Source organism: Dipodomys spectabilis, unplaced genomic scaffold (genome assembly GCF_019054845.1).
Source record: "Dipodomys spectabilis isolate Male_0828 unplaced genomic scaffold, ASM1905484v1 ptg000051l, whole genome shotgun sequence".
Classification (NCBI taxonomy): Eukaryota; Metazoa; Chordata; class Mammalia; order Rodentia; family Heteromyidae; genus Dipodomys; species Dipodomys spectabilis.
The window spans coordinates 1,217,812-1,232,607 of NW_024870728.1; the positions used below are offsets into that span (position 1 = coordinate 1,217,812).

The 14,796-nt window shown below is 37.5% G+C and overlaps 1 protein-coding gene across 3 annotated transcripts in view; it reads right to left on the reverse strand.

Annotated features, from left to right (window-relative positions):
• Gigyf2 (GRB10 interacting GYF protein 2) overlaps nt 1-14,796 on the reverse strand; it is a 148,667-nt gene that overhangs the window by 83,174 nt on the left and 50,697 nt on the right. For all 3 annotated transcript variants that reach the window (XM_042679050.1, XM_042679049.1, XM_042679048.1), the window contains exons 6-8: nt 10,597-10,708; nt 4,314-4,425; nt 2,914-2,954 (exon numbers count right to left, since the gene is read on the reverse strand). In XM_042679050.1, the coding sequence (XP_042534984.1) occupies nt 2,914-2,954; nt 4,314-4,425; nt 10,597-10,708 (265 nt within the window). The remainder of the gene's footprint in view (nt 1-2,913; nt 2,955-4,313; nt 4,426-10,596; nt 10,709-14,796) is intronic.

The window sequence follows — 14,796 nt, forward strand, 5'->3', positions numbered from 1 at the left end:
TATATATCAAGTATTTCATATGACAGTTAAGCAAGTAAGTGCAAATAGTGATCCTATAAAACCTTCATCTCTGGCTATGTCCTGCCCACAGTCTTCTCTCGCATCTATATTGTGTCATTTCCATTATGTAGTCCTCATCATAAGGCTTCAAAAGTGCCTTGGCCACCGACTCTAGTGTATGGGGACTCTTTCAAGATATAGCACCAGAAGTGTGCAAGATGCTTACCATATGACAACATGAAAGACAATGGGATTTTCCATCACCTGACTCCCTAAGGACACTAAATCTTAGTAAATATGACTATTTTCTGTGAGGCAGCCTTGTATTACTATATAACATGAAGCTCGCAGTCAATGAGAGGGCAGAATCTTTCCCCAGCTACTGTTACAAGTGGCTACTTTATACTTTAAATTCTGTATTGTGCTTATATAAGACTTCCTATTTTCTGCTGTTAAGCCTTCACTTAACTAGATTCGGTTCACCTTAAATCTGATCAACTCCAACAAATTTTCCCATTCCATAAATATCCCTTTCAACATTGAATGATTTAAAAGTCTGAAAACACCCAACAATGTCCTCCCCCAAAAAAGACCCTGCACTTAGGACTTAGCACTTAGCACAAGGTCTGGAACATAATTCAAAATTCAATATTTATTGAATAAACTAATAAGCAAAGTCACTGTTATTTAACATTATAAATTTCAGAAGGCAACTCATTTTATTTCAAAACTAATGAATATTTAAGAGTCCAGAATACTCAAGATCTTCTCATTCAAATCCTGTATATTTACTTTATGCTCAATGCCTCTCCATATACTCTGGCAAAACTACTTAATCAGTCAAAAATGGGAACAAAGGTCCTAAACAAGTGCCTCAAGATTATACGAAACTAATAAAGTACAATGTGAGTAAAGATTACACTAAATTGGCCAGACACCAGTGGCTCATGCCTATAATTCTAGCTACTCAGGAGGCTATGAGCTGAGGATCATTATTTGAAGCCAGACAAGTCTGGGCAGACAAGTCTGGGATTCTTACCTCCAATCAACCAGCAAAAAGTTAGAAGTAGAGGTGTGACTCAAGTGGTAAAGCACTAGTTTTGAGTGATAAAGCTAAGTGAGAATGTAAAACTCTGAGTTCAAGCCCCAGTACAGGAACCAAAAAATACAATTACTGATCAACATAGTCTGGCTCAAATTTCTTCATGCTACACTCATTTAATATCATACCCTTAATATAAATAAACCAAGTATTCCCAATACGGTGTTAATGAATGAATTTGACTTACTGATATATTTAAATGAGTGTTATACGGAAACAGTAAAGCAAAACTAGTTGTTACAATCTACCAGTAAATGGTATTTATATACTTCACCTATGTTTATAAGAAATATTTATCATTATCAGATTTAATCACACTCTGGAGAACTTTTTGGGAATTTGCAGGAAGGTAGAAATTATAATTTCATGACTGCAATAACACTGTAAGTTGCATTTTTCTTCTCTCAGATACTAATGTCTACTGGCAGTTTATAAGATTACACCTTCAGTCAGTCATTTCAAAATCCCATTTTAACATAAATTCTTTTATAGAAATTATGATTAATTCTTCACGAACACTGAAATCTACTTCCCTTATTATATTCCTCATCAGTAACGTCATTTTTTTAAATTTTTTTATTTCTTTGTTGGTCGTGGGGCCTGAACTCTGGGCCTGGGCATTGTCCCTCAGCCCTTCAGCTCAAGGCTAGCACTTCACCATTTGAGCTACAGCGCTATTTCTGGCTTTTTCTGCTTATGTGGTGCTGAGGAATCAAACCCAGGGCCTCATGCATGCAAGACAAGCACTCTACCACTGAGGCACCTTCCCAGCCCCAGTAATGTCATTTATTTGATTGCTGACATCTCACAAAGGAAAAAAAGTACATAGCAAAAATAGTCAAATGTTGGTGACTTACAACTATAATTCTAGCCTCTCAGGAGGCTAAGACCTGGAGGATGGCTGTTCAAAGCCAGCCTGACAAGCAAGTTCATGAGACTCCATCTCCAATTAATCACTCTCTCTCTCTCTCTCTCTCTCTCTCTCACACACACACACACACACACACACACACACACAAATGGACTGGAGGTGTGACTCAAGTGGTAGAGTACCTACCAGCCATGAGCAAAAAAGCAAAGCAAGAACACAAGGTTCAAGCCCCAGTATTGGCATCATGCTTATTTATTGTAAAAAGCCAAATGGGTCTTGCACTGGCGGCTTACATTTGTAATCCTAGCCACTCAGGGAGCTGAGATCTGAGGACCACAGTTCAAAGCCAGCCGAGGCAAGAAAAGTTCATGAGACTCTCATCTCCAATTAACCATAAAAAGCCAAAAGTGGAGCTGTGGCTCAAATGGGAGAGTGCTAGTTTTGAGCACAAAAGCTCAAAGACAGGACTCATGCCCCAAGTTCAAGCCCCAGGAGCAGCAAAAAAATAAAAAAGCTAAATAGATGATTATAGCAAAAGCATAGTTTTAGCTTTCTCTGTAATACCAGAACAAAAGCTTGAGACTTTCCCCAGGTCTTCTCACCTGCAAAAAGCTATTCACACTGGAAAAGGAGCTAACAAGTTGATTTCTAACTTGAAACTTTAGTTCAAGGGCCCTAATGAAGAATATATATCTTTCAGAGAACATATAAACCTAAAATGTTAAGGGAAATCTTAGTGATTATATTGATCACCCCTGGTTTCATACAATGGAAGCCTTAAAGAACCATGGAGTCCTAAATTAAAGCAATGCTACAACCCCATCTACTGGAGAAGTGCAGGTACCTGAGATTTTTAGTAAGAGTCCATATATTAGAGCCTCATTAGTTAACCAAATACTACCACAGAGATCCAGGAAATATTTCAAAACAAGAACCTTACCTATATCTTTTCGCCCTGGTTTTTCAAAACGTCTATCACCCCTAAAAAAGACAAAATAAGTTTCAAACAAGGATGGAAAAATAATACAGATTTCCCATGTCACCCACTTGGCTACATTTCCTTTAATACCAGTTTTTTTCCCAAGTTATATTAAAAAAAGGCATCTTCATTGCCTAGTATTTGGAACTACAGAAAAGCTCAAAGATGACAACAAAAACTCTACCATCTCACCTACCAAAAACTAACTTCTACTGACCTAGAATACTTAATTACATATATGACATATATAGTTTTACATAGTCCTTTTAGAATATGTTTTCCCACATCATTAAATAAGACCAAAACCATCCTAATGGTTATATGTGGTATCCTACAGTGTGTATAACCTTTATAAGGGCAGTATCAGTCTGTTCAGTTTGTTCCCAATTTTTTATATTGTAAGTATCAATATAGTGAACAGCCTTGTAATTATCCTTCTTTGTGCAACTGCGTTCTTTCATCTGGACAGACTTCACAAAAGTCACAAACAACAGAGAGAAGATGCTTTTCTAACAGCAACAAATAAAATGGTAATGCTTCCCCTGAAATGCTAACCAATTCAAACTGAACTAATTATCCACAGTGACAATAACGTTTTAGTCTATAATGCTTCAGCCTTTAAATAAGAATCACTTAAAATTTTCTTTTGTGTGTGTGTGTGTGTGTGTCAGTACTAGAGCTTGAACTTGGCCTCAAGCTTTTGCTTATTAACCTTTTTATACTCAAGATTGTTATTCTACCTTTTGAGTAACATCTCCACTTCCAGGTCTTTGGTAGTTAACTGGAGATAAAAGTCTGATAGACTTCTCTGCCCAGGCTGGCTTTCCAAGCACAATCCTCAGATCTCAGCTTCCCAAGTAGCTAAGATTATAGATGCTCACCCACCAGCTCCTAATGTTCACTTAAAAATGTCTGATAAACATTGAATTTAGCCTGTTTTGATTAAACTTCTGGCCCCTTGCAAATAAAGCCTTTCTATGTTAACAAAAAAAAAAAAAAATGCCAACATACTATTTGATATTCACTAGTAGCACGTTAAGAAAAAAAAAAGGAATGCCACAACAATATATAGAGGTTTCTCTGCAGAAACCAGAAAATAAGTTAGTTCTATTGTTTATCTTTTATTAAAACCATGGCTTCTTGGATGCTGGGCAAGGACTCTACCACTGAGTTATATTCCCAGTCCTTTAAAAGAAAACTTCTATTTAACACAGTCTTGCTAGTTTGCCCAGACTGGCCTCAAACTTGCAAACACCTGCCTTGGTCTTCCAAGAATCTGGTTGGAGGTATGTACTACTGCATCTGACTTAAGTTTTATATACCAAGGTATCTTTATACCAACATCTGAGTCCTTTAATTACCTTTCCTCCCAGCTCTGTGATCTATGCATTTCTCTGCCACCTCCTCGACCAAACACACCCTCTACTTCATCAAAACTTCTTTGGTAGAAACCACATTCACCTCTACCTCTACCTAAAAATAAGAAAACAGAAAAAAAATGATCTAGCACACATTCAACATGAAAGATTCATCTCTAACGTTCTGTCTCTATACAAAACATGATGTCTACATTTAAACACTTAGCAAGGCCTGAAGAATTTACCTGTGAGATCAATGATGGCACTGCAGTAGCTGGAACACAGGTTGAAAGAAAAAAATTTAAAAACGAATAGAAGAGTTCCAATGGTGAACAATACACAGAATCAAGATTAAGCTCTATTTAAAAAGCTCAATAGTAAGTTACTAAGATAGTAAGTAAATAATTATGTTAAATTAAGTGTTTTCAGTAAAATGAGAAAACTTTAATTTGAAGGGAGTTTATGAAAAGAAACAATAAAAAGTCAACCACAAATGACAAAATACTCTACTCCCATGAAAAATGTGACTTAATTGAGTCTAAAACTTCTAGTATCATGAACTACCTCCTTATAGGATAAAAGGCATTTTTTGCCCTCTATTAAAAACTTGAAGTAAGAAAAATGTCAGAATTAAATTCAAACTATATAGCTGACTCTCATGAATGGATGTAGGGGTTTAGAGGCTTTCATAGTTCAAATATGAACTGACCTTTGCTAAAGGCTATTCTGTAAAATATACAACTCCTGACTCTACAATTCTACTCAGAATTTATACCAACAGTACTTGTAAAAAATAAGAAAAGGTAGCTATGCAATGCATAACACTTCAATGACTGATTGTTTATATATTCATAGCTCCATCAGATAATAATGGAAATGAAAACTTCTGTCACTTAGAAATGTTACCTAAATGTTTGTAGTAATATAGTACCAACTTTCTGTACCACCAGTCATATAAAAATGTGATACTAACAACTATACACAGTACTTGATAAGAATAATGACGTTACTGATTCATGTATTTACCATATACCATTTTTATCATTATTTAAATTGCTCTACTTTTTTTTTCTAAGTTTACTCACAGAACATGAGTCTAAGGGACTATATATACAAACAGCATAAAGAACCTCAATGAAAGCTATTAATCACTTGGGGTATGAGGAGATAAAAGCTCTGTTGAGATAGGTACTAGCAAGAGAGGGCTGGGTTAATGAGGATGAAAAAGGATGAATATGGTCAAAATAGATGGCCAATATGTATGAAAACTGAACAATGAAACCTGCTGAAACTGTAACAGCACAGAAAGTAAGAAAGTCATAGAGGGGGTAGACTAGAATATATTATATACATGTATGGAAATGTAGCAATGTAAGTCGCTCTTATATAGCTAATGTATACTGACATAAAAAATGCAAGAAAATTTTACTGTAAAGCAATATGCCATATTATGCAGGGAACAGCATCATACATCTGTAAGTCAAGTGACTGACCTGTGCTATCAATGTTTATGTAAATATATTACTGGATTCACACAATAATGAAACTGAAATCATCTAATGAAGCATTTCTCAGAATGCATTCCACTGTTAAATAAGGCATGATTTTCTATTTGTAGGAAAAGGTTCACTGCAATTTCAAAAATTAATAATCTATTGCTACAAAAGTTCTAATTAAAATAACCTGTAAGCCCAATGCTGATGGCTCACATCTGTAATCGTAGCTACTCAGGAGCCTGAGATCTGAGGATAATGGTTCAAAGCCAGCCCAGGCAGAAAAGTCTCTGAGACTTATCTCCAATTAGCTACCAAAAAACCCCAAGTGAAGTTGTGGCTCAAGTGGTAGAGCTCTAGCCTTGAGTAAAAATAAGCTCAAGGATAGTGCCCAGACCCTGAGTTCAAGCCCCAGGACTGTCATGTATATGCATGCACAAATACACACTCATGTATGCATGCATACATACATAAACAAATATGTAGAATATTAGGAAGCACATTTAACTGAAATCTTTAGATCCTGCTATTGAATGACAACAATATACTTTAGAACATTATTAAAAATATTCCATTTATGTAAATATTACTGCACAGTAAGGTTCAAAAAGGACAGACTTCCATATTGTGAGATCCCAAGGCAGAAAGCTGTTTGCACTTTTCATTTTATACTTTCTGTAGTTTTCCTAGATAAGGCACACAATTTGTACCCAATACACACATTAGAAAACTGGAAGAAGTATGGGTGTCTAAAGGTATATTTATGAAATCTTAGCCCTCATCCCTAGCTCAATTTCTCCCACAGTGAACAACTCAAAGGAAAATTGATTCATTTTCATTTTACTTACTTGTTTATGGTACTGAGAACTAAATCCATGATTCACACAAGCTAGACAAATGCTCTACCCCTCAACTACATATGTACCTCTCCAATGATGAATTTTCAGCAAAAACATGAATGCATTCTAAAACCAAATACATCAAAAGAAAAAGCAAGTCATTATTTCTACATCATTATCAAGAAATAACTCAGGCCAGCATCAGTGGCTCATGCCTGTAATCCTAGCTACTCAGGAGGCTGAGATTTGAGGTCTAAGCCAGCCCAGGCAGGAAACTCCATGAGACTCTTATCTTCAATAAACCACTCAGAAAACCAAAAGTGGCACTGTGCTCAAGTGGTAGAGCTCTCGCCTTGAGCTGAGGGACAGTGCCCAGGCCCAGAGTTCAACCGACAGAAAAAAAAAGAAAAACAAAGAACTCAGAATATAGCTGTATTTTTGTGACCATATTATAAAATACAGAAATAGTGCATAGAATTGTATGTGGGTAATCTTAGAAACAATGGATGCTCTCTTGACTAGTCTAAGTATCATTTCATCTGTGAGATGAAATAAGGACCATAGTGGAACCACTTCAGTCCTAAAATTATCTTCCATATCTCTTCAGTATCACTCTTAAATTTTTTTTCTGTTGTTATAAAGGTGATGTACAGAGAGAGGGGTTACATTATATAAGTCAGTACATTTCTTTATGGACAATTTCTCCCCTTCCCTCTGGAGAGCGCTTCCTGTTTTTCCACCCCCACCCCCACTCATAAGTTTTCAACATATGTCCAGTGAGTCTCTCCTCTTTAGAGGATGTATACATTTTATTTAAGACCCTAAAATAATGAAATACAAACTCTGATGCTATACTACAATGTTCCTTTTCAACAATGATTCCTTTCAGAGAATAATTTTCTCAGAACTCATTACATGAGTATCATCTGTAAGATAACAATTTATCCTAGAAACATATGAATACATAAAAAATGTACCAGGAAAGCATATGTAAAAATAGTTAACTGCCAGTATGGCAAGCATTGGTTCTGATTATGAAATCGCTGATGTTTACTGATGGAATATATTAAAAGATTACATTTTAGGACCTTCCAACACAAATCTGGATAAACAAAAGATCAGTGTGATTAATTTTTCATAACACTAAATCTGAAGGATTATTCTATTGTCTGAGATTTCAACCCACTGGTGGGCTCATGCCTATAATCTTACCTTAGCTACTCAGGAGACAAAAGACTGGGGGACTCTAACTCAAGCTAGTCCAGGCAAAAAGTTCACAAGACCCCTCTTTTCAACCATTAGGTGGCACGTGTCTGTTGTCCCCGCTACATGGCAGGCTAAGGTCAAAAGGACTGAAGTTGGAGGCCAGCTTGGGGCAAAAAAAGTTCCTAAGACTCCACCAACATAAAAGGCTGTGTCTAGTTGTACTTGCTGGTCAAACCTGGCCAGGGCGGAAAGCTTAAGAGCAGAACTACAGTCCAGAGATCAGCATGGGCAAAAATGGAAAAAATTTTCCCCCAAAATAATCAGAGCAAAAAGAACCAGAAGCACAACTTAAATGATAGAGTGCCTCCCTAGCAAGAACAAGTCCTGACTTCAAATCCCACAACTACCACCAAAAAATTATATATATATATATATATATATACATACTATACTATACACAAATATACATATGTATATACATTCATACACACACGTATGTTTGAGTATGCATGTGTATCTGTGCTAGTGACTCACACCTATACCCAGCTACTCAGGAGCTGGATATCAGTAGGACTGCAGTTCAAAGCCAGCCCAGGCAAAAATGTTAGTGAGACCCCCATCTCTACTAAGAGCTGGACATGGGGGTATGCACCTGTCATTCCAGCTATGATAGGAAGCATAAAATACAGGAAACAAGGCCAGATGAGGCAAAAAGACCTAGACCTTACCTCAAAAATGACCAAAGCAAAACAAGCTAGAGGTATAGCTCAATTTGGTGGAGCCTAACAATAGTGAAGCCTTACAATGAAGTCCTGAGTTCAAAACTCCATTACTGCCAAAACTGTTTGTTGATATATACAGACACATTCCCTTTAAAACAATACTGAAGACATGGGTGACAGTTATGTGGATTTGCTTTATTTTAATTTTGGGGGTTTCTGAGACAGAACTTCACTAAGTAGGCCAAACCATGCCTCTCACATGACCTTCCTGTCTTAGGCTCCTAAGTGCTAATGTTACAGACACATGCCACCACACTTAGTTTTTGCCTTTTTTTTTTTTTTTTTTTTGGAGTAGGGGCACCAGTCCTGGAGCTTGAACTCAAGGAGTGGGCACTATACATGACCATTTTTATGTTCAAGGCTAGCATTCTACCACTTGAGCCATAACTCCACTTCTGGCTTTCTGTATCACCAAGATGCACAGATCCTGAAGAAATTCTATACTATTGAGCCTAACCAGGTATGTGAATCTAAGTCATCTCAATCTTTTGAAGCACAGACATACTTAGATGTCGCCATACAAATAACTGTGGCATTAGTATTAAGTTTACTCCTTACATTAAAACTTTCATTTTTGGGGGTTTTTTTTGGTGTCAGTCATAGGGCCTGAGTGCTGTCCCTCAGCTCTTCAGTACAAGGCTAGCACTCTACTACTTGAGGGACAGCACCACTTCTGGCTTTTTCTGCTTATGTGGTGCTGAGGAATCCAACCAAGGGCCTCATGCATGCAAGGCAAGCACTTATCACTGAGCCAACTTCCCAGCCCCAGTTTTTTTCTTTGTTTGCTTTTCCTGGTCCTGTGGCTTGAATTTAGGTCTTGGATGCGGTCCCTGAGCTTTTGTGCTCAGGCTAGCACTCTACCCCTTGAGCTACAACTCCACTTCTGGTTATTTTGGTAGTTTAATGGAGGTCTTGCCCAGGCTGGCTTCAAACGACAATCCTCAGCTCTCAACTCCTGAATAGCTAGAATTACAGGCATGAGCCATAATGCTCAGCTTAAAACTATTGTTTTAAATAAATAAAAGGGGGGAAAATATACAATTAGCTAACAATATCTAGAAAAACAAGTAAAGAGGGACCAGTTACCCTTTGTTAATCATAAAACACATTTTAACTGACTACTAGAAGAAATCTATTTGAAAATATTCTCTATAGATTGTATAAAAATCACTGTACTCATAAGACACAACCTTAAAAGTTGAAAAAAAAATTCAATCACATCAATCTGCTTGTATGAGATGTGAAGATGATGGCCTCTATCCCTGTGAATATCCAATTCTTAAGCAGCTCCAAGAGCATAAGACATGCTTAAACTAATGTTATGATTTAACCAACATAGGGATAAATACTCAAGTAGGTATACCGTAAACATCAAGAATGTTCTTATTTAGCAAAAAAAAGCAATTAATCCAAAATAGGGAGCAATATCAAAGAACCAAGCAGCAGCAAATAAGAATTTTTTCTGAGACAACAGGAAACCATAAAACTGTATATTTATAAGTGGCTGCTGTCTAGTTATTTCTTGTTCTATATAATCCCACCAAAACATTGATATAGTTTCTGCTAAAGTCCTACTATGGCTTGGGGTCACTTTTGGCTCAGAGCCCTCATACAGAAATTGAAGGCCCACAGGGACGTTACTGCTGCTCTATGAGTCAGAATGCTCTAGATCTCTAGGTTCAAGACTTCTTGCGGACAAGGATTGGAAAGAAGGATTTGCAGAAATTTAATGGGACTGTGTAGATCTCCTGAAACTCAAATTTATACAGCTAGAATTATAAGCCTCTGCTCCTAATCAGGAGTTGTGATGAAGATACCTTTAAGAAATGGTTAAGAAAATAAAGAACATTTAGTATGCGGTTAGCACAAAGACCAGGTTTTAAAAATAAAATAGAGTAAGGCATTAAAATAAGGAATTAAGATCCCTCTCTTGCTCTGTGATTGCTTTGTCCCCGTGGTAGCTCACCTCGGCCTCTTGAAGAACTTCGCCCTCGAGGAGCCCCCACCACGGTGCCGCCTCCTCCTCGTCCTGTCAATCGCAGGACAGCAGCACTATTTACAGACATGGAAAAGTTTCTCTGCCAAAAAATAAAAAACAAAGAAATGGATAAAAGCAAATATAAAACTGCACACTTCTCCCCATATTCCTGTGGCTATAAAATGGTATCTATTTACTACTAGCAATGGGAAACCACTGACACAGACATTTATCCAAAACTTGGTCTTACCAAATAATTTAGAACTGATATTTCTGATCAAGAAAACTGACAACCTAATACCTTACATAATGCTACCTTTGTTGAGGAAATATTATATAAGCGAACGAACGGTTATGTTTCCAAAAGCTGATAGGGTAAATACGCAACAACAAATTGTAAAAGAGAACGTCTGAGTAGTCCTTTAAGACTTTACTGAAGGGCTGGGAAGGTGGCTCAGTGGTAGAGCGCTTGCCTTGCATGCCTGAGGCCCTGGGTTCGATTCCTCAGCACCACATAAGCAAAAAGAAAAAATGCCGGAAGTGGCGCTGTGGCTCAAGTGGTAGAGCGCTAGCCTTGAGCTGAAGAGCTGAGGGATAGCGCCCAGGCCCAGAGTTCAGTCCCCACGACCGGACCCAAAAAAAAAAAAGACTTTAGTGAAAAATGAGAGGTAGTCATAAAAAGATCTAAGAGTAGCATAAAGAAAACCATTTTCAGCCAGGCACTGGTGGCTCACGCCTGTAATCCTAGCTACTCAGGAGGCTGAGATCTGAGGATCTCGGTTCAAAGCCAGCCCCGGCAGGAAAGACCAAGAGACTCCTATCTCCAATAAACCACCAGAAAACCGGAAGTGGCGCTGTAGCTCAAGTGGTAGAGCACTCGCCTTGAGCTGAAGAGCTGAGGGACAGTGCACAGGCCCAAAAGTTCAAGCCCCACGACCGACCAAAAACAAAAGAAAAAAGAAAATCATTTTCAGCCTAAACAATATGAATTAGTAACTCCAAGTAGTATTTGACAGAATGATGGCCAGGTATACACATGAAATCTCATCTACTCAGGAAGCAGAGGTAGGAGGATGAAGGTCCAAAGGCCAGCCTGAGAAAAAGCATAAGACTCTACCTAAAAACACTAAAAGAAAATAGGACTGGGGAATGAGGGTGATGGGGGAATGATTCAAGTATAAGTTGTTTGCATAGCAAGCACAAAGCCAGTAAGATTCTACACAAGGTCAACCACAAAAATACACAGGTAAAGTATAAAAACAAAAATGAAACTTGGGCCTGGCCTGGATAAACTGTGTTCCCTCCTGGCCGAGGAATAGAAAACATTCAGAGTTGAGGTGAGTAAAAATCTTGCAATTCAATTCATTTTTTAGTCTTAAGTGTTTCCCACTGATGTTCTATTTTGACTCTAAATTAGTTGATATATGGCATCTATACATCTCTCTTTTAAAACCTTCTTTCAATTCTGCACTTTTCCTTTTAATATATATGACATTTTCTCTTTATTTGCTTGTTCGTAGTTTTCAGAATTTATTCAATATAAGTTGTTCAAGAAAATTTTAGGATATGTATCAATGTTGGTTATTGAGTTTATAGCAGAAGATCATATAATGAAGTAACTACAAAACTGATGCCTTAAAATGTAACTGAAAGCCGGCACCAATGGCTCTCATCTATAATCCTAGCTACTCAGGAGGCTGAGATCTGAGCACTGTAGTTCAAAGCTAGCCAAGCAAGAAAGTCTATGGGACTCTTATCTGTAATCAATCACCAAAATTCCAGATTAAAGTTATGGTCTGTGGGACTCTTATCTGTAATCAATCACCAAAATGCCAGATATAAAGTTATGGCTCAAACACTGTTGAAAATGAACTTTACAACTTTGGGGGGGGAAGTATTGGAGAGGAAAGGGGTGGCAGGGGAAAAACAAAGGAGGGGGTAACAATGCTCGATAGGAAATGGACTCATCTTGCTCATGTAACTGTAACTCCTCTGTACAATATCTTTATAATAATAATATATATATATATATTTTTAGTTATGGCTCAAGTGGTAGACTGCTACCCTTGAGCACAAGAGCTCATGTCAGTACCCAGGTCCTGAGCTCAAGCCCCAGGACCAGTAAATAAGAATAGCAGAAAACCCCTCTAACCTTGAGAAGAATCATTCAAGTGAAGGTGGCTTACAGAACAAACATGCAAGGTCAGAGAAGAAACACCCTAGACATATTATAGATAATAGACTAAATATGCAAACACTTGTCAAAAACAGCAAAAGAGGCAAGTTATATAGAATGGTAAGAACACTGAGATGAGAGTTTGAATTTACAAAAAATTAACAATGTCTGTTTAAGTTGAGGCCATAAACATCATTCTGATTCTGATACAAATTTTGTAGCTGGGTGCCAGTGGCTCACATCTATAATCCTAGCCACTCAGGAGACTGAGATATGAGGATTGCACTTCAAAGCCCGCTGAGCAATAAAGTCCGTAAGACTCTTATTTCTAATCAACCACCAAAAAGCTCAAAATGGTAGGCCCTCGTACTGGCACACACCCAAAAAAAAAGAACAAAAATGCTGTGTGCTGGCGGTTCACATCTATAATCCTAGCTACTCGGGAGGCTGAGAGCAGCCTGAGCTAGCCCAGGTAGGAGAAAGTCCATGAGACTCCTATATCCAATAAATTACTCAGAAAAAGCTGGAAGTGGTGCTGTGATTCAAGTGGTAGAGCACTAGTCTTGAGCAAAAGAAGCTCAGGGCCTGCACCTAGGCTCTGAGTTCAAGCCCCGGAACTGGCAAAAAAATAAAAAAATAAAAATCACAGGATCATCTCAATTTCCACACAAAAAGCTTTTCAGAGCATTTAACAATCTTTAATAAAGGTACTGACGAAACTAGAATTAGAAGGGATGCACCTGAACATGATAAAGACTATAGATGGACACAATAATCTCAAATTAAACAGGAAAAAACAAGTCATTTCCCTTAAAGTCAGGATGAGACAAGGGTGTCCACTTTCCTCACTCTTACTCAATATGGTACTCAAGTTCTTGCTAGAACAATATTTAGGAAAAAGAAAAAAGAGGATACAGGGAAGAAACCAAATCAACCTTATTTGAAGATATGATTCTATACTTACTGCCCTACAGAGTTTGAAGGTGGTCAACATTCAGAAAACAGCAGCTTCAATCACTCTGGCCAGCAGATTTTTCCTATAACCCAGCCACACCACTCTTGGGCATCCACCCAGAACATCACCAGCCAGGATATCATAAAGACATTTGCACATCCATGTTCACTGCTGCACTATTCACAACAGCCAAGTTATAAAAACAGTCCAGATGCCTCACAATAGATGAGTAGATCCAAAAAAATATGGTACCAGAACACAATGGAATTTTAGACAGCCATTAGAAAGAATACTATTATGGCATTTGCAGGGAAATGGATGGATATAGAACAAATTATGTTAAGTGAGGTAAACCAAGCTCAGAGACACAAACTACACATTTTCTCTCATATGCAGAAGTTAGATCTAAAATACACTGGGACATGATAAAACATGTAAGACTCTAGGCATTCATAGACAGTGAGACCAAAGGAGGATATTCTTAGGACATGAACACAAAGGTACAATGCCTATGTGCAACTGTTCATATGCAATAATGTTTATCTAAATGAATACCAGAAAATGAAAATGAGAAGTTTTTACTTCATTGCTGTTTTTTCTGCGCTTTTTGTCTTTTTTTGTGTACTTACTTGTCTTTAAGAGGGCAATGGGCGTACAGAAATGGAGGGACAAAAGATGAACAAATGCAGCAGTGATACACACTAGACACTAAGTTGAAAATGAACTATACAACTTGTAGGTAGGGATAGGAGGGAAAAACTGAGAGGAAGGGAAAAGCTGACATTGTCCAAAAAGAAATGTACTCTTTACTCGATTTATGTAACTATAGTCCCTTCTGTACATAATCTGTATAATAACAAAAAAATTAAGAAAAAGAAAAATGCAAAAAATAGTAATAATCAGGAGCTTTTCTATATACTAGTAATGAACAGGCTGAAGCAATAAGGAAAACAATTCCATTCATAATAGCCTCAAAACAATAAAATAGTATTAACTTGAGGCAAAGAAGCAAAAGACCTCTACAATCATATAGTCTTTCTTGAGGAAAGACTACATG